At 31.8% G+C, this 24,462-nt stretch overlaps 2 protein-coding genes across 3 annotated transcripts; one reads left to right on the forward strand and one right to left on the reverse strand.

Annotated features, from left to right (window-relative positions):
- Positions 1 to 6,105: 6,105 nt before the first annotated feature.
- On the forward strand, positions 6,106 to 11,342 carry LOC106117709 (uncharacterized). Its single transcript, XM_013312115.1, has 3 exons — positions 6,106 to 6,227; positions 9,977 to 10,128; positions 10,394 to 11,342. The coding sequence occupies exons 1-3, from the start codon at positions 6,192 to 6,194 to the stop codon at positions 10,824 to 10,826; spliced, it is 621 nt and encodes a 206-aa protein (XP_013167569.1). The 5' UTR covers positions 6,106 to 6,191; the 3' UTR covers positions 10,827 to 11,342.
- A 2,455-nt stretch (positions 11,343 to 13,797) lies between these two features.
- Positions 13,798 to 24,101, reverse strand: ImpE3 (Ecdysone-inducible gene E3). 2 transcript variants are annotated; one of them, XM_013312507.1, is made up of 6 exons: positions 23,994 to 24,101; positions 18,156 to 18,221; positions 17,138 to 17,304; positions 15,637 to 15,950; positions 14,915 to 15,522; positions 13,798 to 14,100 (listed from the first exon to the last, which is right to left on the reverse strand). In XM_013312507.1, exons 1-6 carry the CDS (start codon positions 24,075 to 24,077, stop codon positions 13,882 to 13,884), a joined length of 1,458 nt encoding a protein of 485 aa, XP_013167961.1. In that variant the 5' UTR covers positions 24,078 to 24,101; the 3' UTR covers positions 13,798 to 13,881. The 2 variants fall into 2 exon arrangements, with proteins under 2 accessions (XP_013167961.1, XP_013167960.1); XM_013312506.1 differs by having other exon boundaries at positions 14,915 to 15,950.
- Between the last annotated feature and the right edge of the window lie 361 nt (positions 24,102 to 24,462).

Raw genomic sequence — 24,462 nt, forward strand, 5'->3', positions numbered from 1 at the left:
TGACAGTTAAGGCGTAATGGCGGCGTACAACTGAATTCGCGCGCGTTTTTCCCTCCTATTTATTTACTCTGCATTGATTGCAGAATCATAATATACGCAAACAAGCCCGTTCTTGTGACAGATGTGTTGATGACACTGTATTATTTTTATATAGGAAAGTTTATTTAAATTTTGACGAAGGTATTTTAAATTTTTTTATGAACTGATTTTATAAAGGGACAATTAATATGTTTAGCGATTACCTTCCATTTTAAAATCGTATTGGAATGAAGAATGATAATCATATAGTTTATACTTTTTATTTCATACTAGATTTCGGCCGCGACTCCGTCCGCGCGGCATTAAAAAAGAACTTAATAAGAAGCCTACGTGTTCTTACAAACTATGTAAAATTTCAAGAAGATCCATCCATCTCCATCCATCCATCCATCGAAACATTCGCATTTATAATATTAATAAGAATTAAGATAAAATATAATTGCATAAAATCAAGGATAGTAAACAATTTAAAATCTGAATAGTAGACAATTAAACACGGAACTAATATTTTCTAAGCCAAATATTTAAATAACATAGCATCACTAATGACTTGTGATTCGCCTTGTTTTTTATTAATCTAAAACTATTGACATTACGAATAAATTATCTTTTCCTTGACCTATGATACATAATTCACTTTATTGTAAACGACAAATATTAACAAAAAAAAAACATTTTACAAAGATACTCTTCCTATAAACACAAAAATTACACGTATTATTACGCCATTTATTATTTTTATAAGATGTTTCCTTTTTGAACAAAAAATATTTCATGCCAGTGTCAAAAGTTTAATTCTTGGAAACAGATATTTTTTTTAAATTCATGGTAAATGGTAATATTATGAGCTAGTTATATTGACAGTGAATACAAATGGTGCATAACGAGATTTTGAATTGCGTAAACTACGTCAATGGCTTACATACTACATAGAAAAAAAATAACCTCAGATTTGTACTGCCAACATGGTCATACAAACATTCTTGTTAAAATCTTTTAGTAGTACAAAAAAAAGTAATATACGCGCACACACACACACACATACTGCATAAATAAGAACCTATTTAAGACCTAGCTTAAGAGAACTATCTCCTGTAACACATCCACCTACCACCGGAGTCAGAATCCTAAGAAACTGTAATATTATGTGGATTACCAACAATTAATTAACTTGTTTATAATAAGAATAAGAGGGCTAAAGTCTTTTACTCTTAACAACTCAAGGATGGTTTTTTATAAAGGGATAGGATAGGAATGGAGGCAAAAATACTCCTTTCATGGGTCAAAACTAAGTATTTTGTCAAATTCACTGTAAATAAATTGTAGACAATTTGTATATTAGGTCATAAAAACAGGATTAAAATCATGCTTACTTTGTTTCTATGAAACTATATCAATCAAAGAAATACTAAAACAAAATGAAAAAGTTATTAAAAATAACTGAATTTATTGCCATAAAATCTTGAGCACATATTTAAAAAGACTATAAAAAAATTAAAAATAAGTATTTTTTTATTCATTGACCTACCTATTTTTTTAACTATTTAAATAACTATAACATCATCACTATCTATACAATCATATTTATAACTTTGAATATTTTCAAATTCTTTATAACCTTTTTGGTATCTTAACGCAAAAGAATTACTCGGTTGTGTACTATTGAACTTTGAATCTCCATCTGAACTTAATTTTATAAGTCCAAAATATAATATATCCGATTTTGAACTTTGAACTTCCATCCTTCTCTCTTTAATTATAAGAGGTTCTTTTACAGGAAGCATTAAAATCATATCTTGTAATTTATTATTTAATTTCACTTTAGCTTGTATTGTACCGTTACAAGATTGTGATACTTGATTCTCATCTAAAGGTAGTTTACATTCAACGCATCTAATATTATTTTGATAATCTGTGTTCAACGGTACTGGAAATAATCTTTCGTTCAAATAGAATCTATAGTAACATTTATGTTCCCCTAAAGTTGTTGTACTAGCTTTTGTTTTAATTCTAGATTTAGCTGAATGGCATTCAAAATAATTTCTTCTACGGAATTCATTTATTTCTTTGATATTATTTTGTTTTTCTAAATCGTAATATCCCATTTCTTCTGGTATGGTTTCTTGCTGTATTTTGTATAGAATATCCTTTGATGACTTTGGTTTAGACAATGTAACCTCAGATGTCTCTTTTATAGTACTTAATGATGGTTTTATTATGTTTTTAATTGGAGATGCATGAACTGATTCAGTTGATAGTGCAAAATTTTCATTTTTATAGTACTGTTCAACAGTTTTATAGCTTATTTTTGGTATGTTTCTGGATATTTCTATGTTTTGTGCGGATATGTGTGAACTATGAGGGCTTGTTGTGATAATATTTCCGTTTCTATGATATTTATACTCCGGTTTATCAATCACTTCATCTCCACATTTCTTACAAATGTCTGGTCTTGATTGAATTTTAGTTATATTCTTGTTGAATGTTTGATCAGATTTTGTTGTTTTTTTTGGCTTCGATAACTGCTTGTCTGGTTTGGTTAATATACCAGTAGAACAACTTTTCTTGTCGTTTTTGTGTTCATGATGAATAATGGCTTGTGATGGCACAAGTTTTCTTAATGTTTTCGGTCTATACACAAAAGGTTTACGTCTTACAGACTTAAACATATTGTATTGATCATCAAAATGTTCATTTAAATATGTTCTATTGTTCATTTTTACAAAATAAACGAATGTCACTTCACTCCACTGACTATCTGTCAAAGTTGTTATGTAAACGTTACCATGACAACAAAATGTACAATATTTAATCATAAGCTTCACATTTTTTTTGATTCATTGTAATTATTTTTTATTATTTAATAAGCTTTGTTGATTAATAAATAAATTTTATTAATTTAAATTTCCACAAAAGTTAAATTTGAAATTAATTTTGGTGCCATCTAATAAGAAAAAGTAAACGTCTGTGTTTAATTTCAGTATCAAGTATAGATGGCGTGGTAATAAAACTCAAATAAAATAAAATTAAGCTAATTTTTATACTAAACATTTTTCACAAAATTCTTTGCGATTTTATTAAAAAAAAATAAGGACAACTACTTAATACTTATAAGTTAAAAATCGTCAAAAATGATAAAATCAACAAAAACTTCATACTAAATTATTGTGTCGTGAGTAAGAAAGCGGTACTTCCACTTTCTTTCAGTGAAATTTAATAAGGTGGTTATGCCTTACTTATAAATTAATAATATATTGTTATCTTTTTAAAGGACACGAGGTTCCCTTTCAAGCGATGACCTGAACACGACCTCGTGTACACCTTAACCGTGCGGTTAAATCGCGGAAAATAGCTTATCCAGTTTAACACATTGTAACTGTAAAAATCTCAGCAAAAATGTTAACATCTGTCATTTTTTGAGTTCACAATGTTTTCTTTTGGACGTATAAGCAATCGATACCCACATTAGACTGTAGGTGTGAATGCTCTAACCTAAAATAATCATTGATATGTTGACCCATTGACCATGGATAGCCATGACCATGGATACACATTTTGACATATTAATACATTGACCATGAATAGCCATGACTATGGATACGTGTTGACATTTTGAACGTGGTATCAATGAAGGGTCTTTTGTGGGTTACAAAAGCGATATAGCGTACATTTCTAAGTAAAGTAAGGCGTATGTAAGAACATAATATTACGCGAAACAGCAATTTTCTAGCTTAGTAAGTATTATACTGGCAAGGATTAAGGCATTAGTATAACTTACAAGCTTACTTACAATTTGGCAACATTTGTAGTTGCTGGAAAACTTTTTTCATTTACGAACAAAGCGACCTCTATCTTTAAGTTTCCTCCGAGACTTAGAGCTTTGTATTAATACTATTTGCGGTGTAATAACGGCATTCAGAAAGGTCTGTGAGAATTACGCTTTGGCAAACAAAACTTTTGTAAGCATTGCCTACTAATTTTTTGAAACTTATGACAATAATAAATAGAATTATATTTATTAATAGCTGAAATAATTCAAATAAGCAGAGGAAACTCCTTATAGGATTTAAAGTAAACTACACAGATGACTACTTCTGGCTGGATCGTGAAGCGCCGATATTTAGAAAAAAAATGCAGCCACTATGATTTCTTATTTAGACCGTTAGTTGACGATCTACGCCTATATGGGCGAAATTGTAATAAAACCTTTTTGAAATTACGTTATTAATTATAGTATCAATGAATTGGCGCTATGACTGCATTTAATTGATAAACCGATCACGAAGGGATGCGCACGCGTTGAGGTCGCTTTTGTAGGGTGACCAGACATTATTAATTTGTTCGTATAATCCCTAAATATTAATTTTAAATATGTTAGAATAATATTCATTTATTACTTTTTATGTCAAATAAAATAATGTATCCCTTAATGCGGAGTATTAAGCTAGGTTAAGACAATTTAACGTCTATCTCTAAACAGAGATGCTACTATTTCTATGGCCGTTAAAAAAACAGTTTTTATAAGCCGCTATGACTTTCACTGTTTATTCAAACCAGTATATTAGTGTTATTAGTTTAATCAGCCACCCTATCGGTACCTCATTATTACATACGCTAATTCAACTACTAAAATATTGGCCGTTAAGAAATTATATTCTATTTTCAATCAGACTTTACTATATGATTTAAAAAAAAAACATCAAAAAGGTTGTACCTTTTGAGGTTGGGAGGAGGTAGTTGTATTAACTAATATCTTAGTTATAAGCACATTTAAAATCACTGCGAACTAAATATAGAAACGCAGCACAGAAAGAAGGAAAGAACATTCTAGAAATCTCTAGAAATGTCTAGAATCTCACGTATCTCTCAATCCTGCGTCCTGATATGTCTAATAATATACATATTAAAGAACATCCTTTAAAAATAGAAGAGTAATTAAATAAATATGATAAAGCATATAAAATAGCATTGTTAATTCAACTCTAAAATGTTCTATAGAAAGTTGAAATCTAAAACCAGTTGGCCTGCGATTAGTAATAGAAAGTAAAGAAATTGATATGGTTATAAGTTTTTATTTATTTAAACAATGTTAAGTAAGTAGTTAAACAAAAAATATGAGACAATCTCGCAAACAATGATTAAAAAGAAGACTCATAGATATTAAACAAGAAACAAAGATTAATTAAAATTATCAAAACCCGGAACCAATTTTGGTCAGAAAAGTGTAGCTTTTGAGGGAGCACAGTTATATAATAATTTGCTTAAAAACATCCGTGATATAAACACCATGTCATCATTTAAAAATAAATTAAAGAAATTTGTTAGTAAAATGTAATGTCAGACTACTGGTAAAATTTCAAATTATATGTTCTTGTAAAATTATTTCTCGTAAGTGAATTTCGTAAATTCTTGTAGGAATAAAGATCTTAAACCACAAGTAATGCTTTGTCGTTTGTTTTAATCTATAATATAAAAATGAATCGCAAAATGTGTTGGTAAGCGCACAACTCAACAACGACTGTACCAATTTGGCCAATACTTTTTTAAATGTTCGTTGAAGTTCAAAGATGGTTTTTACGGCGAGAAAAATTAAAATAATTGCCGGGAAGTTTTTTTTTTTCATTTTACGGGGACGGAATCGCGGGCGACAGCTGGCTATCACAACTGTGTGATATCAAAAGCTATTAAGTTAGAAATATTTGGAAACAATCTTGACTATTTCTTTGTTTTTCAACCTTATAATTAGCATAAAAGATAAAGATAAAAGAAAAAAGATGAAGATTTTGAGAATAATATTTTTAAAATTATTTTTATTTAAGAACTGTTTTATCTGTGGTATTTTTTATTAAATTTTTAGGATAGACGAGTAAATGGCCATTTGATTTTTTTATACAGTTAGCTAGCAGACCAAAAATATTAAAATAAGGATTTTAAAAACAGATTTATTTATTTCTTTGTAATTATATTCATACTAAGAAAATCTTTATCCGATGTCCTTGTTCGTAAGGGCCACCCTACACCTACGATCGGTAGGATGCGCGTGCGCACACCACTTGTCATCAGATGTGCGTGCGTATCACTCGCCTGTACCGACTTTGGCGATTCAAGAGGAATAAAAAGCGATTCGGCATAATTAAAAGTTTATTTCGAAAATGAGATTCATCGCTATCATCGCTTTCAGCTTACTGGTAAGAGAACTTTATTATTTAATTTTTATACTCATCACTGGCTCCAACTTTAGTTTATATCATTAACTAGCTGTCGCACACAACTCCGTGCGTGCGGAAATAAAAAAAACTTAATTAGTAGCCTATGTGTTCTTCCAGGATATGTTCTACATCTGTGCCAAAGTTCATAAAGATCCGTTGGACCGTTTCGAAGATACGTTGGAACAAATATCCATCTAAACTTTTGCATTTATATTAATATTATAATAAGATAAGATAGCGTAAGAGATGTAAGTTAAATCTTATAATTATCTTTTATCTTTTGTGTAACATACATTATTGTATTTATGTTATGTTGGTATATCTTAATATACTTACTTCCGGTTACAAATGTTATTAACATAACATCTTAGCGATAAGAAAGTCTTTGAAATGCTTATGAAAGGTCGATAAAATTTATTTCCTACATTTAGATCATACCATGGATATAAATCACTTTAGAATATTTTAGTAGTAAACAGTAGTCATTATCATCATCAGTTCACTATACGACTAGGCTTTAGTCAACCATGCTGGGTCTTTGAATTTCTTTGCAGATATGTACAGTTTGCACTACGATGTTTTCCTTCGCTGTATGAATGTCGGATAAATGTATAATACATATGTAAAAAAAACGAAAAACACATTGATACATAAGTGTATTCGAACCTAGGACTTACAGATTACAAGTACCTTTAATTACCGTGGATTAAACACTAAAAGACCCGTTTAAAATGTCGTCATTTCTGTTTTTTTTTCAATGATGAAAGATCGGGATGAAGATATATTTTATAAAGAGATTTAGTTTCTGAAACCCACGGTTAGTTATTTAGTGGGTGCCACCATCAGATTGTGCAGTTTATCATTTCATAATCTTACAAGCATTGCTGATTGAACATTGTAAATACATCGTAACTGTTCTTACAATCTGACATTAACATCAAGATTTGTATGGAAATTTATTTCATACTCTTTTTTTTTAAACAATTGTGAAACTTGCATTGTTGTCTTGCTTCGTTTTATTATAAACTTGCTGTCGCCCGCGACTCCGTCCGCGTGGATATATAAAAAAAACTTAATATATAGATAAGTTAAATAAAAAGCTGCTCTTCAAGGCATAAATACGAAAATAAATAATTATATCCTATGTCCGTCTCCTGGCTCTAAGGTACCTCCTCACCAATTTTCAACCATATCGTTCTTGAGTTATAAATAGTGTAACTAACACGACTTTCTTTTATATATATAGAAATATAGATTAAAAACATTTTCCGCTTTAGTAAAATAAAAAGGGCATATGATGGAGTTTAAAGGTTATTTTATGCGTAAAAACTTTCTCGTACGTGCCGCTAAGACAAATGTTTCTAGTTTCCTACAGTTAGTTTCACAGTTCTAGTTTAATTTGACTGGTTAGTTTAACTGATATTTGACAAGATGTTTAACAAGTAATTAGATTTAGAATAATATTGTCTATACTTAAACATCTTACTAATATTATAAATCCGTTTGGATGGAATGAAGTATGGACATTTATCAGAAGGTATCTCGGGAACGGCTCAACAGATCTTGATGAAATTTGCCACCAAACATAGTCTGGAAGAACACATAAGCTACTTATTAAGTTTTTCTACGTGGATGGGGTCGCGGACTACAGCTAGTAATGAAATAAGAACTTTCTTAAAATTGGTTCCCAAATGTAAACGAAGCAATCTTTTACAAAACCTAAACTTTAAATTCAACATCGATATTCGATCAAATTATTGTTTACTAGCTGTCGCCCGCGACTCCGTCCGCGTGGTTATATAAAAAAACTTAATTAATGTAGCCCACCCATCCATCCATCCATATCACATTCATCTAAACATTCTCATTTATAATATTAGTAAGTTAAAAAAAAGCAACTCGTCAAGGCATAAATTCGAAAAAAAAAAATTAAAAATTGTATCCTATGTCTCCTAGCTATAAGCTACCTCCTCACCAATTTTCAGATATATCTGTAAAGCGGTTCTTGAGTTATAAATAGTGTAACTAACACGACTTTCTTTTATATATATAGAAGATTTAAAGAACTGTTTTTTGTCGAAATAAATAAACAATTTTAAAACTTATGATGTAATTCAACACTTATAGTGAAATAATAATCAAAACATAACAGTTTCAATGGAATTAAGCATAGACAAAACTTTTGTTTCATCCAATTGTATTTGAAATATTAAATCATAGACAATAAACAAACAATAATAATGGCTCAATAAAAAAAGATGTTCCATTGACGATGGTTGCTTACTTGTAGCTTATATAGGTCGGGGTACGTGATTCGAATCTATAGATGTGGCATTGCCGCCAAGGACCTAGGTCGGTTAGGTTTGTTTATTTGGGTTACGATACAAATTTGTTTTTATGTAAGTTAAGTAATTTATCGTTATAAGATGATATATTTCATTGTTTTTTAAACGTAGTTAGACGACAAGACTCATATACATGCTTCCTTAAACAAGAAATAAATAAATAATATTTATAATAGGTTGCCATTGGCATAAAACTAGTACGAATGTGTTATCTGTACATTTTTCAACAAGAATGAAAGGTTGCTGATAAGTTTTTGTCGTAAAATTACTTTACTATCAACGTATAAACGCAGTTGAAATGTCGCGGCATAAGAATGTCTTGGAGTGGATCCCTATTGTCCAGCGTTGAGCAAATTTTCCCCTTGTCATAGAATAGAGAGTGATTCGCTTACGGTCAACCTCTAGTAATGAAGAGACCTTGTAAAGAAGATTTTTAATTTAAAAGCCTAACCTGTTATATAGAGGACGATCATTTATTTAATCTTTTTTTCTATATATCATAAGGTGGCAACCGTTGTCCATAGACATACGCAATTGCATACGAGTTGCCTCCTTTAATCGACGGAGGAGAGGATGCACAAAAAAAAAATATTTTCCCTTTCCATGCATCCTTTAATCCAGAAAGTCCACTTCCACTTCCCATCGTTTCCTTATAAGAAAAAGGGTAGGAAGGGAAAGAGGACTAAATTAGGCCTCCGGGACGAACACTCATCAGACGAAACGCGTAATTGCTTCCACTTCACGCCTGTCTTTTGTGTGGTCGTGGTATTTCACCGGGCGAGCCAGGCCAATTCGTGGGAAGATGTTAAAGCGGGCTCTACCACTGTTACCTATTACCTGTTGTACCTGTGTACCTGCAAATTGCAAGTCAAGTGCTTGACCCCTGAGCCACCGACGCTCCAAGAATTAATAGCCACAGTTAAATCTGGCATCTTTTAATACTTTCTTTGAATCATGGATCGAATAGTCTTAGTCCTTGGCGTCAATGTTAGACATACTGTATCCACATCACGTATCTCTCAGTAGTCGCATTCGATGTAAACAACCTATTGAATAACTTATAACATAGCGTGTGTACAGAATTTCTTATGTCATAATCATCTCCAGATATACAAGATGCTTTCCTTGATACAGGAAAGTGTAGTTAAATTGTTGAATAAATAGATGGATGTTTGTAAGTATGTCCAAAACGACGTAACGAATCTCAATGACATTTGGCATACATATAGAACATTGTCTGGAAGAACACAATAAAGTTTTTTTTTAATATCGCCAATCATTAATTGCATAACATCACATTTATTGTTTTAATTCGTGTACCTTAAAATAAAATATAATTTATCAAACTATTGTTTTTGAAATATTGCTCGTGATTTTTTCCAGGCGTTACAACAATGCAGCAGCAGATCACTGCCAGACGACGATTCAGTGGTGAGCGTGTACGCAAAAGATTCTTCAAGAGATAGCAGCAGGTCTTCAGTAGCGTATCTCATAGCTAGTGGTCTCGCGAGCAGAATCGCTTCTCCGTTTTCTAAGTAAGTGTAGCTAACGAATCATAAATTTTTCCAGTTTCTCTGACTGGTCTGACTGAAGGTTGGGTTGAGAGACCAGAGTATATGTATAAAACATATCGTCGTCCCTATCAATATCTTTGACACTACAAAGATAACAATATGTTTTAAACGGGGATTTTGGCCTCAGAAAGCCACGGTACAGAAGAAATTTACACTTTTGGGCAACGGCTTAATTTAAAAGAGTGATGTGTCATGCTATTATTTAACTCCAATTTATCATTAACAGTTTATTGAACTTCGGCAAGAATGTAACAACAACGACGAAGCGACCGTTTCATAGAATAGAACTCTTGGGCGATATGGAGGAAGCATCCAAATCTGACGTCATACCATTGAAGAATGAAATATCAAAAGACAGGGACATAGAAGAACTCTCAGAGGATAGTATCTTTAAGAAAAGTGGTAAAAAACCAGAGAAAATTTTAATGTTCTCTAACTTTCTACCGATGAAAGAGAAATTGGAATTAAACGGTACTATAAACGAAGTTGATGTTGATAATGAATTTAATTTAGAATTGGGTGATGATGATTATGTCATAGATGATATGGTTGTTAAATCAAAGGATGGTGGAATTGTTTATGTATTAGAAGTAATTGGTAGTATAATACAATTGCTTTGGGGCGGCTTTTTGGCGTTGTTCCAACCTTCATCGTCCTAGTTTATGGAATGAATTATTTATTTTATATATTAACAATCAAACCAAATAATTAATCTCGATTCATTTTCTGCTTGTCTAAGATATTTTTGATTTATATATTTAAAAGACGAGTGATGTAAGATTCGCAATTGTTGAACGACATTTTTCTGCTTTCCACGTGAAACACTGAAATATTTTCGTATACAGCTTATTGAGTTTGTTTACCAAAACATTTGTGCTGTATTTGTTTTAGAATAAATACGAAAGAACCTTCATGCAATCGTTTCCAATACTCTCGGGAGTTCAATTTGATCAGACAAAGTGAATAAGCTATTCTTTTTCAGAACAGATGTGGTGATAAATTTGTCCCGTGTCTGGATAACATGTTTTTTACATTAATTGGAACCTTTCTACGACCTTTCAGTTCAATTGTTTGTATTGAAAAAGGGAATTGAGATATCTTTAACCCTTGTAGCACAAGAACTTTGTTGCTCCGTGGTATTTGTGTAGATAATAAACCAATATAATGTTCTTTTTTCGAACAGTGTTACAAATTTATAATTATTTCTTTGTAAATAAATCTAGTATTTTAAGTAAGTCTTTAGTTTTATTTCCTTTTGATTTCTATATCTCATAAGTATACATGCACAAATCCAAATGGAAATAGTTTAAAATAAACAGACGCCTTCCGTTTGTTTAAAGCAATGTAGCTCTGTGAAAATTTGTTACTAAAACAACAGGCGCTTGTGTAATTCAAGCTATTAAGGAACAATACAATTGTTTTACAGTTTATATTGTACATCTTATTTACTAGTGAAATGTGTTTGTAAAAAATATTTTAGTTTACAGGCAATGCCTTTCTAAATAGAGCCAATTATGTCTTCAAAAGTAAAATATAGGGCTAAAAGAATGAATGTTCAAGTTTAATGTAAGAACTGCGAAGTAGTTCTGGTGGCACCACAGTAATGGGGTCACGCATATCATAACAATGGCGTAAAAACTTTGCTTACGACACTCCAGCTAAAAGCTAGGAACATTTAGGCGTTCCACGGAGTAAGATTTATAACCTAGACGTCTAGTCTACTTAGAATCTGATATAATTTCAGTGTTGTGTGTCGCGTTCCTTATTTGTTAAGGGCACAGTTTTTTTTTAAATAATTATTAAGATCTATTTTTAAAATTACATATGTTACACTATTATGTGTAATTATAAAATCTAGACTTTATTTATTGATAATGAGGTTGATATTTTCTTTTCTTATGACATGTCAAACGATATCGTTACCGTACGAATTCAGTGACATAAAATTTCAATATGTATGTCATTGTTAAAGCAGTTGTGAGAATACAGAATAATATAAACCATTCCCGCGGCTCCGGCACTCTCAGGCAAGAGGGCATGGCGTCGAGATTCCGTATCATTTGTTATAACGGCTAGCTATTACACCGTAGAGAATATTAAATAAATGTATTTTAATGGGAGCGTCGGTGGCTCAGTGGTCAAGCACTTGACTTGCAATCTGCAGGTCCTGGGTTCGAATCCCGCCATGTACCAATGTGTTTTTCGATTTCCGATTTACATATGTACATTTATCCGACGTTCTTACGGTGAAGGAAAACATCGTGATGCAACCTGCACATATCTGAGAAGAAATTCAAAGATATGTGTGAAGTCAACCAACCCGCATTTGGCCAGCGTGGTTGACTATGGCCTAATCATCCTAAGTTAGGATAGGCTCCGAGCCCCTCGGTGGGGACGTATAGTGAGCTGATGATGATGATGATTTTAATAGGACTAATAATATAAAAAAAAACTTATATTTCGATACAGGACCGCCTTAATACGGGAGATGTATAAAGGGTGTGAGACGCCCGAACGCCAAGCCGTTTTTTACGGCGAATGATTTCGCACCCGGGAACCTACATATATGGTTAAGATAGCCCTATCTCCATGATTACCTTTAAAGTTAAACTTTGGCCGAGACTGTTAATAGCCTTAAATTATAATGTAATTGTTTCCTTGTCTAGACACATTTTTAATAGAAAGTTTTATTATTATTGATTCCGAAAAAGAAATTAAAAAACGGTTAACAGCAGCAAACTTCACTTGGTTACTAAGAAAACTGTTATTCGAATTTAAATTCGTAACGGTGTAAGCGCCGGCCAAAGACGGATGCCATTCCTACAAAGGTTGATAAATAACATAGCTCACGAACACATTACGACTCTGAATGCTGACGTCTCATTTGTTACGTACTAACTACGCAATCTGGTTTCTGGTAACGAATTTCTTACTATAACCGCGAAATTATACTGCCTTGGCTGTTGTCTCTGTCTTTCCAAATAGAGTAACAAAGATAGCAATGTTCTTAATACAAATGTTACATTAGTGTTAACACACTGTAACATAAAGTACCATATACATTATACACCTCGTTAAGACTGAGAATAAGATGCGTATAATCTTTATGAACAGTTAAATCAAATGTTAAGGTGTGAACACATTCGTTGACTTGATATAATTAGCGTATTCGTTTTAATTTTCAAAAATAACATGCTGATGTATCGACAAGCTTATTTTTAATTATTATATTTCAACACACTAGCTATCGCCCGCGACTCCTTCTGCGCGTGATTAAAAATAGATGTTGGCCGATTCTCAGACCAACTCAATCGGTCAAGCCGTTTCGGAGGAGTATGGGAAATTTGTGACACGAGAATTTTATATAGTAGATATAATGGAGATGTGTTAGATATTGTTTTGTTCAGAGCGCCTAGCACGAATATTTGTGACACGCGTCAAATGTTTGTGAATTGTTGGTTTACTTAACGCCCATTAGGGACGCTGCACACATTAAAATACTAATGTCGATGAGGTTACGTAAACGTCCTCACAAATATTCTTGCTAGACCCCTCAGTGGTAGGCACTCGCCTGGAGAGTTCACTTTAAAATGGTAACATGAAATGTCTTAACAATTTAAAATAAATGAAGCCATTTTATAAAACTTTGTATATATTTAGTAACTTACATATTCTTAGCTTATAAATGCAGATACGAAATAAATGCTGAAATCACTAGTACTTATAAACTAAAGGTTGCAGATATCTGATCTCTGTTGACAATTTCGACTCGTCTTTCGCGAGCTCAGCTACCATTTCTTTAGCGCGGTTATTCGCATATTCATGTTCGCAATCGTGACGATCGACCATTTTAGATAGAGCCATCCTCAATTGTTCTCTAGCACCTCCACTAGATGACTCTACTAATGTCTTCATTACGTCAGGTGAGAAGCCCTGAAAGGAGATGACAATAAATAATAGTAAAAAGGTAGTATGTGTTTTGTGTGTATATGTTAGGAAGAAAATTTGACACTGTGCCGGAGTACTGTCGCAACACTAGCCTTACTAAAATGTCATTTGTGTCCCCTCACTAATCATTATGACACTTGACTTTGTAATGAAAGCGCGCCAGTCGCGCAAAAGGATTCTAACTAATATTGTCTAAAATATGTTACTACCTGTCCCCACGGCTCCGTCCGCGCGAAGTTAAAAAACTTAATTAATAGCCTATGTGCTCTTCCAGATTATGTTCTACATATATGCTAAATTTCTGCGAGATCAATGCAACCGTTTTGGAGATACCGCCTAACAAACAACCATTCATTTAAACTTTCGCATTTATAATATTAGTAAGATAACCTGCATCAAAATAAACGCTGCGGCTTCTTCTCTATTGAAATAGTTCTCATAACTTTAGTAATACTTCAAGCAAATGCTCTTATTACAAATACGGCGAGGGATTCCGTCAAATTACTTGTACAAAATATTTTTTTTAAAAGTTGTTTCTACGCAAAATGCAAACAAGCTTAAAATGATTATTTTAAATCAACTCTAACAGCAAACAGTCACATCATGGAAAAATTAATGATGAACCAAAATAGTCGTTGACTTTAACCATATTCAATTGACAGAAATAGGGTAATTGAGGAGGTCAATAATATTTCATGCTAGAAAAAAACCTCAATGTAATGTGTCAAAGGACGAAGTACTTATCTGCTGGATTTGTCAATGAAATAAAATATATGTAATAGAATCTTTTAGTACTTACACTGTAATCTGAAAGTCTCTGTCTCTTCGCTTCTCTACTCAAAAGATCATACAACAGTAACAGCCGTAGATTCGAAGACGACAGCTTTCCTTTAGGACTAGGTTCCGCTGGATTCGCTCTTAGACCTTCCCAGACATCAACCAAACGGTCATCGTGTGGATCGTATGCCATTCGAATCATTTCTCTTACATTCTTCGACAAAAACTGTAGATTATCCTCCGATATTTCGTCCAAATCAAATCCTTTAGAACGACTTGAAATCTTATCGAAGTCGGATTCAAAATGTGGAGGTAATAAGTGAGGAGCATCAGGCGTTGGTTCTAATAAAGGCTTAACTTCATCATGATGCGCAGACAATAATGGTTCTTCACTTCTTACGTTTTGGGGCTGGATTGGATTGTATTGTGGAAAGTCGAAAGTCATGACGCCGTATTGTTGGTTTTGTTGGGGATATTGCTGATTTTGGTTCAATGGATTATATTGTTGCGTGTAGAAGTTGCTTTGCTGTTTCTGTGTAACGTTGAACGGTTGATTTTGGAATGGAGAATTGTATTGTTGTTGAACTTGAGGTGGAAAATTGTACTGTTGAGGAATTTCATATTGTTGATTTTGCGTTGGAATATTATATTGTTGGTATTGCGATTGGGTATAAGGTTGCTGTTGGTCTTGTATCGGGTTAGTATATTGCTGGCTTCCTGGTTGATTATTGTATTGTTGTTGATTTTGCGTTGGAATATTATATTGTTGGTATTGCGATTGGGTATAAGGTTGCTGTTGGTCTTGTAATGGGGTAATATATTGTTGGCTTCCTGGTTGGTTATTGTATTGTTGTTGGACCTGTGGTGGAATATTGTATTGTTGATTCTGGGGTGGACTGTTATATTGTTGTTGGTTCTGTGGAGGAATATTGTTCTGTTGTTGACCTTGTAATGGTAAATTATACTGTTGCTGCTTCTGTGCTTTTATCCTCTCTGAGGGTTTGGGTGGTGCTGATGGAGCGTAGTATCCGGGCCGATGGAAGGGTGTAGTTATATCTCTGGAATATTTAATATAAATATTTAAATATGTACAAATAATAAAGCATTTTTTACAATCATTTACTTTAGTCTGATATATAAAGGATGTTTTGATGAAGATATGATATGAATATACATAATACTATAGCTATTTAGACGCTATACCGAATTATGTATAAAACAGAAAGATATTTTCGTTTGCAAGACGAAAATTTTAAGACAAGGTCAAAATTATTCAAACAGAATTTGTACGATGAAAATAAAATGGAATATAAAAAATCGTCTGTATTTTTTTTTTAGAAGACGTTGATTTTCCTTATTTTGTTTCACAGTTCGAATTTTATTTCGTACGGAAAAACACATCGATATTACTCCAGTCAATTGAATAATAATCTGTTGAAATCGTAAAGCCTTTTGAAGATCTTCGATTCTAAATATAGCTGACATTTTCTGAGCAATCTATAATCCTTTGAATCGAAGTGAAGCAGCGTCTCTATCGCAATAAATGTTTGAATAGAAGAGAAGTTTAAAGCTATTTTCCATTGTCAAAATACATGTCTTTGTTTCTCTGAAAGAAAGTGAGAGAGATGGGAATAAGGACTGTAAATTACTTAATATTTCTTATGCTTGTAATTTAACATATGTGCTGGTTGTCTTGATACCTAAACAAGAGAATAATAGTAATAATATGGATAGTGGCCGTAATTTACCTGTTCATAAAAACAAAAGAAAACAAGGTAAATTATTATACAAATAAAAATCATTAGCCAATCGAGTGTTAATAAAATAAAAATGTAAGCCGGCTCACCTTTTATAACCTAAAACAAAACAAAAAGCAATGGACCTGTTTGTGAAGAACAAAAAATCCCCGGAGTAGACTTTGAAATGTCACAATATGGTTTTTAATGTATTGTAGATTCGCTATTGTGTTAAATAAATGACCAACTAAATAATATCATCGCTTAATTAACGATTATATTGTTTATTGTGCCATCAAGTCATAACCATTTATATCATTCGAATATTGGTTAAAAATATGGATAGAATATAGGTTGGTTGGAAAATATGGGATCTAGTTCTCTAACACCAATAACCTTGTTAATAGAACAACAAAGTCCGTAGAGAGGACCTTCACCTCTTTTTGTCAGACATCCACCACCTTTCAAATCGAGGTTTCAATGAGTCAAAGTAATCAGATGTGACGTACAAAGGTTTGGGCGTGGTCGGCTTCGTTGTCGGCTTAGGCTTAGGCGGCTTCGTCGTTGTCTCATCTTTAACTTCAAATGCCATCTGGTCAGTGAGATGAGCTATCACCTGCATCGCTACTGGTAAATAAGAATCCGATAGTTGGACATTCTGTTTCGCTGCCTCCAACTGGAAAAGATTTTTTTTATTTTAATTTTATTTCCTATCCTTGACTGTTCTTTATTAAACTCTCGTTACAATTTTCGCAATTTATCCGGTGTCGGCCCCGACTAGAATTGAGTCCATCGGGGAATATTCTACAGGGTGTGTGGAGCTGGTATTATTTCGCGTTCGTGGCCCGTATCTGAATATTGAGTCCCTCGTAACTAGTCGGTGCCGACATCAGATAATTTGCGTGAATATTATTTGTTCGTTATTCACACTATAGGAATTATAACTTAACACATATCACAAGTTTTCATGGTATTGTGTAATGAAATTTCACAGAAATGGATAGGAAATAACCTCGACAGTTCGTTATCTCGAATGATTTCTTAATACCCGCTTAGTGTATGTAAAACAGAACATGACATGGTGATAGCGATTTGTTATTCATTTTGGGGGAAACTCAATGGTTGTTATACTCGTAAAGTGAAAGCACGAGGCTGTATGAATATTCATTAGTAGACAGGAATTGATTTTGCACGGACCGACAGGTCTAATGAAAATTCTGTACACATGTTATTAAGTCGAGTTTTCGGTTAATTATTTTCGTATACGACAATGAAAAGGTCTTTGTGTATTAAATGAGTCTATAAATATTTAATTTTTTTTAAAAAAAGAATGATACTTATTGACTCAAGTCCAAAAAATTTTTTTTTATGTCTTCTGAATTATAATTCTGGCAGTAAACAGGTTAATTATATTTTTAATTAGTTGTAGTTTGTTATTAAAAAAGATAATTATGTTAGTTATAAATTACAGACTATATTTTAGTTTATAAATAGAATAATATATTTAGAAAACAATTTGTAACTTACACTTCCAAAATAAAATGTCTGTAAGCACAAAGTTGCGATGACTAATCGCCCAATCATTGTTGTGATCTGAAATGTTAATAAAAAGACAAATATTATCATACTAATGAAATAAATACGACGATTAATGCGATTTTTTTATCACAAGGTGGCAAACGAGCGAGTGGCCACATGAAATCGCTGAAATAGCGAAGTGACCGTTGCCCATAGACATACACAATTTTATATGCGTTGCCTATATATGCCTCCGGAGGAGAGGATGCTCAGAAAGAAAATATTTTCCCTTTCCATGCATCCTCTCATCCGGAAAGTCCACTTCCACTTCCCATCCTTTCCTCATAAGAAAAAGGGTGGGAAGGGAAAGAGGACTAATTTTGGCCTACTAATGTTTGGATAGGATACATGGATGTTTGTTTGAAAGTATCTGTAGAACGTCTGCATAGTTCTTGTTAAAATTTGCCATAGATGTAGAACATAGTCCAGAACACATAGGCTACTAATTGATTTATTTTAATTAGCTATTAAGTAATATAATGAACGTAGTTATTTTTCTTGATTATGTGTAGTTGTGGCAGCCACATATATAATTTATTTAATTTAACTTTTCGTTATCTTAAGTAATATAAAAAATAACATTTTTTACATTTACTTAAGTTATATTAAAGTACAATTTTTTTAAAAACCTCTTGGGTTTGAATGTAATTTAAGAGGTGAAATTTTTCTTCTTGAAATATATAGTAAGACTAGCGGACCCGACAGACGTTGTCCTGTCTACACGTCTTTAATTTGAATAAATTAATATGAAGTTAATATTTGATGAAAATTGTGAATCTAAATCATTCCCAGATCCCCTTGAACACACACAAAAAATTTCATCAAAATCGGTCCAGTCGTTTGAGAGAAGTTCAGTGACATACACACGCACAGAAGAATTATATATATAAAGATGAGTAAGTGAAAAACTATTAAGTAGAAATATACTACATTTTTAATTCAATAATGAAGTATTTAGAAAAAGCTTTGGCATTTTCTCGCGGGAAAAACCTGTTTTAAAATGTATATATTATTTTATAAGAAATTTTTATAACTTTACTAGCTGTAGCCCGCGACTCCGTCAGCGCGGAATTAAAAACAAACTTAATAAGTAGTCTATGTATTCTTCAAGACTATGTTCTACATTTATGACAAATTTTAGCGAGATTCATGCAGCCGTTCCGGAGATCCAACAAACAATCGAATTTAATATTAGTAAGAAGTAAGATTTTGTTGTAGATATAATTATATAACGCATAAAACATATAGAAATATGTATAAACAATTTAGTATGACACAGTCTGAGTTATGGAGATAATTGTTTAATTGGCAAGATTGCATAAGATTTGATTTTTAATGGTTTCGCTTTTTAAAGGCTTGATGAAACACCGAAACTAAAGAAAAGTATGTTTCGTTACTTCCTGTATCTTTAATATAATCGAAAAGAACATTTACACATAAACATTTTTTTTATAATTTATTTAAAAATGCTTTTTTCGAGTTTATAAGTTGAATTATATTTTTTTCATTTTTTTTCTAGCCTTTTGCGTTGGTAGATGACAAAATAAGATTTATTCTGGCCAGTAAAAAACATGCCCTATATTAAATGAGGAAAAAAGTAAAAACTTTCATATAGACGATACGATTACAAAGGGTGTTAATTTTACAAAAATGCTAAAAGAATGACTTGTCTCACTAATGATTGTTTTTCTCTTTCTAAAGTAATATTAACTGATGAATAAATGAATATTATTTGCACATGTTTTTGCGATGTTCTTGACACCGCGTCATCGTGGGTAACGGTAATAAATTCTCCACGCGGAAATAAATTCAATAGCTTTAAGTAGCGAGAATTATAAAAACATTTTTCAACGTACTCGAAATGATAAGAATGCCATTTACTTATTTAAAAAAAAGCGATAGAATTTTATCCGATGTATTTTGTTTTTTTAACAACTAACGTTTAATCAAGATCTAGGTCAAACATCTCAAGTATTAAGACAAGCGTCAAAACTGCATACTGTCATCATGACCAAAGATTATTTATCAGGTACTATAAACAAACCATAAAGAAATATCATAACCTATTCCAGAGTAAAAAAAATAACACTGGTATTGTATAAAAAACAATGGAATTACAATTAAGAAATCTATGTCGTTTTCAAACAGTAACACGGGTCTATAAATCTAAATGGAATGCAATTTTAGGTTCAGATATCAACTATCGTGGCTCGTTAATTCTAACCACGTTCCGGGAGTAGGGCGAACACGACCCTATCTCGACATGGTCTATAAATTGGCCTAGCTGTTGCTAACGGTGCTTTGGAGGAATAGTCTTATCTATTCTAGACTTGTTTAAGTATTTGTACTTCGGAATACCGTTAGATCTCCCACTAATAACACTGTGATATTTGTTTTAATAGGACATCCCTATTTGAAATGTTTTTTCGTAATTTAATATAAAATATTGAAGAAAGTGCATATATTCTGTTCCTAAATAGATGCATGGTAATCTTTTTCCTTTTTTTTCTAAAAAAAGTTACGTCAAGTTGCTTTTTAACACGTAACTTAAAAGTAAGTTCGAAACTTTTGCCTTGATAGAGTCCGAACACTCTTAAACTATTATTATTTTATTTTTAATGTCACATTTATGTGTTTTTAATGTGCTTGTAAATTTATTTTATTTTTTACGTACTTATTGCAAGTATTATGGTCACCTTACAAATTAAGGTTCACAAGTTTTGCGATGTTGATCAACCACTTTATAGACCTGTTTGATTCTTGTTAGTCTATTGCGGTCATGTCCTATTGGATTACAGTCATCCTTGTTATATTCTTGTAATTAACTTCGATACACCCTGTGTAATGTTTGAATAAGTATCCAAATTAAAAAAAAAACTTTTTTACGAAGATTTTGTCCGATTTTACTGCCAGATTTATGCAGTTAAATTAACTTTAACACCGGCAACATCGTAGAAATTTTGAATGTACTGGTTAATCTTATCCATAGGAAAGTTAATAAGTTCAAAATATATCCACTTTTCTGTGCAACCTCAGTTATCTTACTATAATAAAAGCGAATGTTTAGATGGATGGATGTTTGAAGATATCTCCAGAACGGCTGAACGGATTTCGATGAAGTTTGGCATACATATAGGACATAGTCTGGAAAAACACATAGGTTGCTAATTATGTTTTTTTTTCATTCTGCGCGGACGGAGTCGCGGGTGATCGCTAATTCTTTAAAAGCTTAACATGTCCGTTGGTATGAATAATAAGCTGATTAAGAAATTTGTTGTATATAACATGTATTTTACCCAAAAATCCAGTTTCAGGTAAAAGAAATCATCGACAAGGGTCTCAACTTTATTTATTAATACATTAACCCAACCCAAATATAAAGATAAAACATAATTTACATCGATAATATTTAAGATTTTATAGTCCATTTGTTACCATGGAAATTCTAATGTCTTTATTTTTAACTTTTATCTCTTCATGTTTTAAGACCTAATCCTCGTCATTGAGGTAAACTAAAAATAACACATCGAATTTTCTTACAGTGTTTGTCAAATGATGAAGAATATTTCCTATAAAAGATTAATATAATTCATAATTAATTTATCTCTGGCCACACGGAATTAAAAAAAAACTTAGTAGCCTATGTCTTCTTCCGGACTATGTTCTACATGTATACCAAATTTCAGTGAGATCTATGCAATCGTTCTGGAGATACCTTGTAACGTACATCCATCCATCCTTCCACCCAAACATTTGCATTTATAATATTAGTAAGATTAGTAGGAAGTAATATAGGTAACATAGTGTTGGATTACTGTGTACTGTGTGAACTGTGATTAGATGGTGCTATAGAAAACTATAGGAAGTCGCTGAAATTCATCACATATACAGAACATAGCTTGGAGGAACACATAGGCTACTATTTTTTTTAATTCTCTAAATATAAATGCAAAGGCATCTAAATTAATTTTTTATGTTGCTGAATTTACGTGGCCAAACCTCAAATTGAATCTAATATTCCAAAATCTACTTTTTATTATAAAAATCCTGATTCTAAATCATAAACGGTTGCTCTTAAATCAAGCAAATTGACATCTTAATCATTTACGTATGAGACTTTTGGGTCAACAAACTTTGTGATAAATGTTTTTAAAACGCTACCAAAACAACGGAATCCTGCAAATTTTGTCACATCTAATTATAGAGGTGATCTGAGGACAGTGTGGCCTTTGTTTTTTTATATTGATACTGGCCATTTAATCGTCGAATTAAAAAAAGAAAAAAATTCTAATTTATGTAACAAAAGCAAATGGTTAAACAATGATTGCTGCTCATTTTCCAACGAGCATTTGCAAATGTTTATAAAATGTTTTTCTTTGGCGTTTCTTTTTTGTTTTATGTCAATTAACATTTTATACTCGATGCTAAGTTAGAAAAATGTTTTTTCATTATACCCTTTTGAAATACAGACGTTGCTTTTATCCAAAAAGTATTTATATATTTACTAGCTGTCGACCGCAACGATCCGCGCGAATAAAAACTTAATAAGTAGTCTATGTGTTCTTCCAAACTATACTCAACATCTATGCCAAATTTCAGAGAGATCCACGTAAGCTTTAACCCATGCATACATACATTCAAACATTCGTATTTATATTATTAGTTAAATTAATTTTAATAAGCATAGCATTTTATATTTTTATAATATTTAATTTATGCAATGTAGCTACCAAACCTAATAATCGATCTTATTTAGTCGAAAGATGTGGTTTTTCGATTGCTATTGCGGACCTCAGATAAGTTAGAGTTGAATTAAATGGATTAAAAGTGTTATTATTCCTTGAATAATAATAAATTGTGCGAGATACATTATAGAGTTCGGCCATTATTGCGAAATACTGATTAGATTGGATCATTATTGTTAATATGGGAATACATTTTTGTTGTTATTGTTTTAACTCTATTGTTTGTTTAAACGATTGTAATTCTAAAAGTAATAATTACTTCATCAAAAAATATGATTTTAGAACAAACAAAAAGTGATTTGAATATTAAATACAGCAATTAATTTACGTATTAATAACGGTAAAATGAAAAAGGAGTTTGATATAGCATAGTTTTATTAATATGAAAACGGTATCAAAAAAACTGGATGTCATACAGAAACTGATAAGTGTATGATAATTTTAAATAGCCTTTAATAATTAAAAAAATATCTGTTTAATTGTGAAATTTTGTCTATGATTTACTAGCTGTCGCACACGACGCCATCCGCGCGGAATTAATAAATATTTGTGGCCAATGTGTTTTACATCTATGCCAAATTTCAGTGAGATCTATGCAGCCGTTTTAGATATACCTTTTAATAAACATCCATACATCCATTCAAATATTGACATTTATAATATTAGTAAGAAGTTGTTGTTCATGTATTACAAATAAAGTATATATTAGAGTTGTTTTTTCTACAATAAAGAATGTGTTCTTGTATTCACTTTTTAATTACTACAAATTTTTGTTGAAATATTCAATTATAAAGGTGAAAAATATTTTTATTATATAGTTAAGTTTCTATTTACATTCATGATTTTACACTAAATTAAATAAATAAGTAAATTATATATGAACACACAAAAAAAACTTGAATATCGGCAAATATCGATCTATTTTATCGATATCAAATTTAACTACATTTCGCGAATAGAACATCCCTAATGCTATAGATAAAATACCACTCATCGTATTATACGAAAAAACAAGAAAAAATATGACTCGTTTCTAACTTACCCTGTCGTACGCCGCGGATAAAGACCCCGCAGTCACACGGGTGTCCGTTAGCGCTTGCGCAGTAATACTGCCTTTGCGCAGCATCCCTACTGGCTAGAGGATACTGACCCCTCCTTAGTATAAAGGAAATATCTAGAGCTGTTCGCAAACCGGTCTTATATTAGATACTAGTTTTATTTTACAGTTTTGTTTTTATTTGTTTTTGTTATCCTTATGAATTATTTAAATTTCAAAACTTGTTTTGGTTATTTTAATAATTATAGTGTCACTTTTAGACTTATGATAGATTAATTATAGTTATTCATATATTATTAACAGTATTAACAGCATAATATATTTCAATCTATCTAGAGTACGTAAACCTGGTTTACCGACCTTACCTAAGAGAGATAAGGACAGGTATATGATGAATACACGTAGATAGAGTGATAGAGTGTTTCAAAAATTATTTAAAATAAATAAATTTTTG

The sequence above is a fragment of the Papilio xuthus genome, unplaced genomic scaffold (assembly GCF_000836235.2).
Source record: "Papilio xuthus unplaced genomic scaffold, Pxut_1.1 DF827679.1, whole genome shotgun sequence".
Classification (NCBI taxonomy): domain Eukaryota; kingdom Metazoa; phylum Arthropoda; class Insecta; order Lepidoptera; family Papilionidae; genus Papilio; species Papilio xuthus.

Coding starts and splice junctions, on each gene's coding strand:
- ImpE3 (XM_013312506.1), bottom strand. CDS start 24,077: ATGCTGCGCAAAGGCAGTATTACTGCGCAAGCGCTAACGGACACCCGT. Junction 17,305..18,155: donor AGACATTTTATTTTGGAAGT/GTAAGTTACAAA, acceptor AATCTTTTCCAG/TTGGAGGCAGCGAAACAGAA. Junction 14,101..14,914: donor AGAGACTTTCAGATTACAGT/GTAAGTACTAAA, acceptor ATCTCCTTTCAG/GGCTTCTCACCTGACGTAAT.
- LOC106117709 (XM_013312115.1), top strand. CDS start 6,192: ATGAGATTCATCGCTATCATCGCTTTCAGCTTACTG. Junction 6,228..9,976: donor TCATCGCTTTCAGCTTACTG/GTAAGAGAACTT, acceptor GATTTTTTCCAG/GCGTTACAACAATGCAGCAG. Junction 10,129..10,393: donor ATCGCTTCTCCGTTTTCTAA/GTAAGTGTAGCT, acceptor TATCATTAACAG/TTTATTGAACTTCGGCAAGA.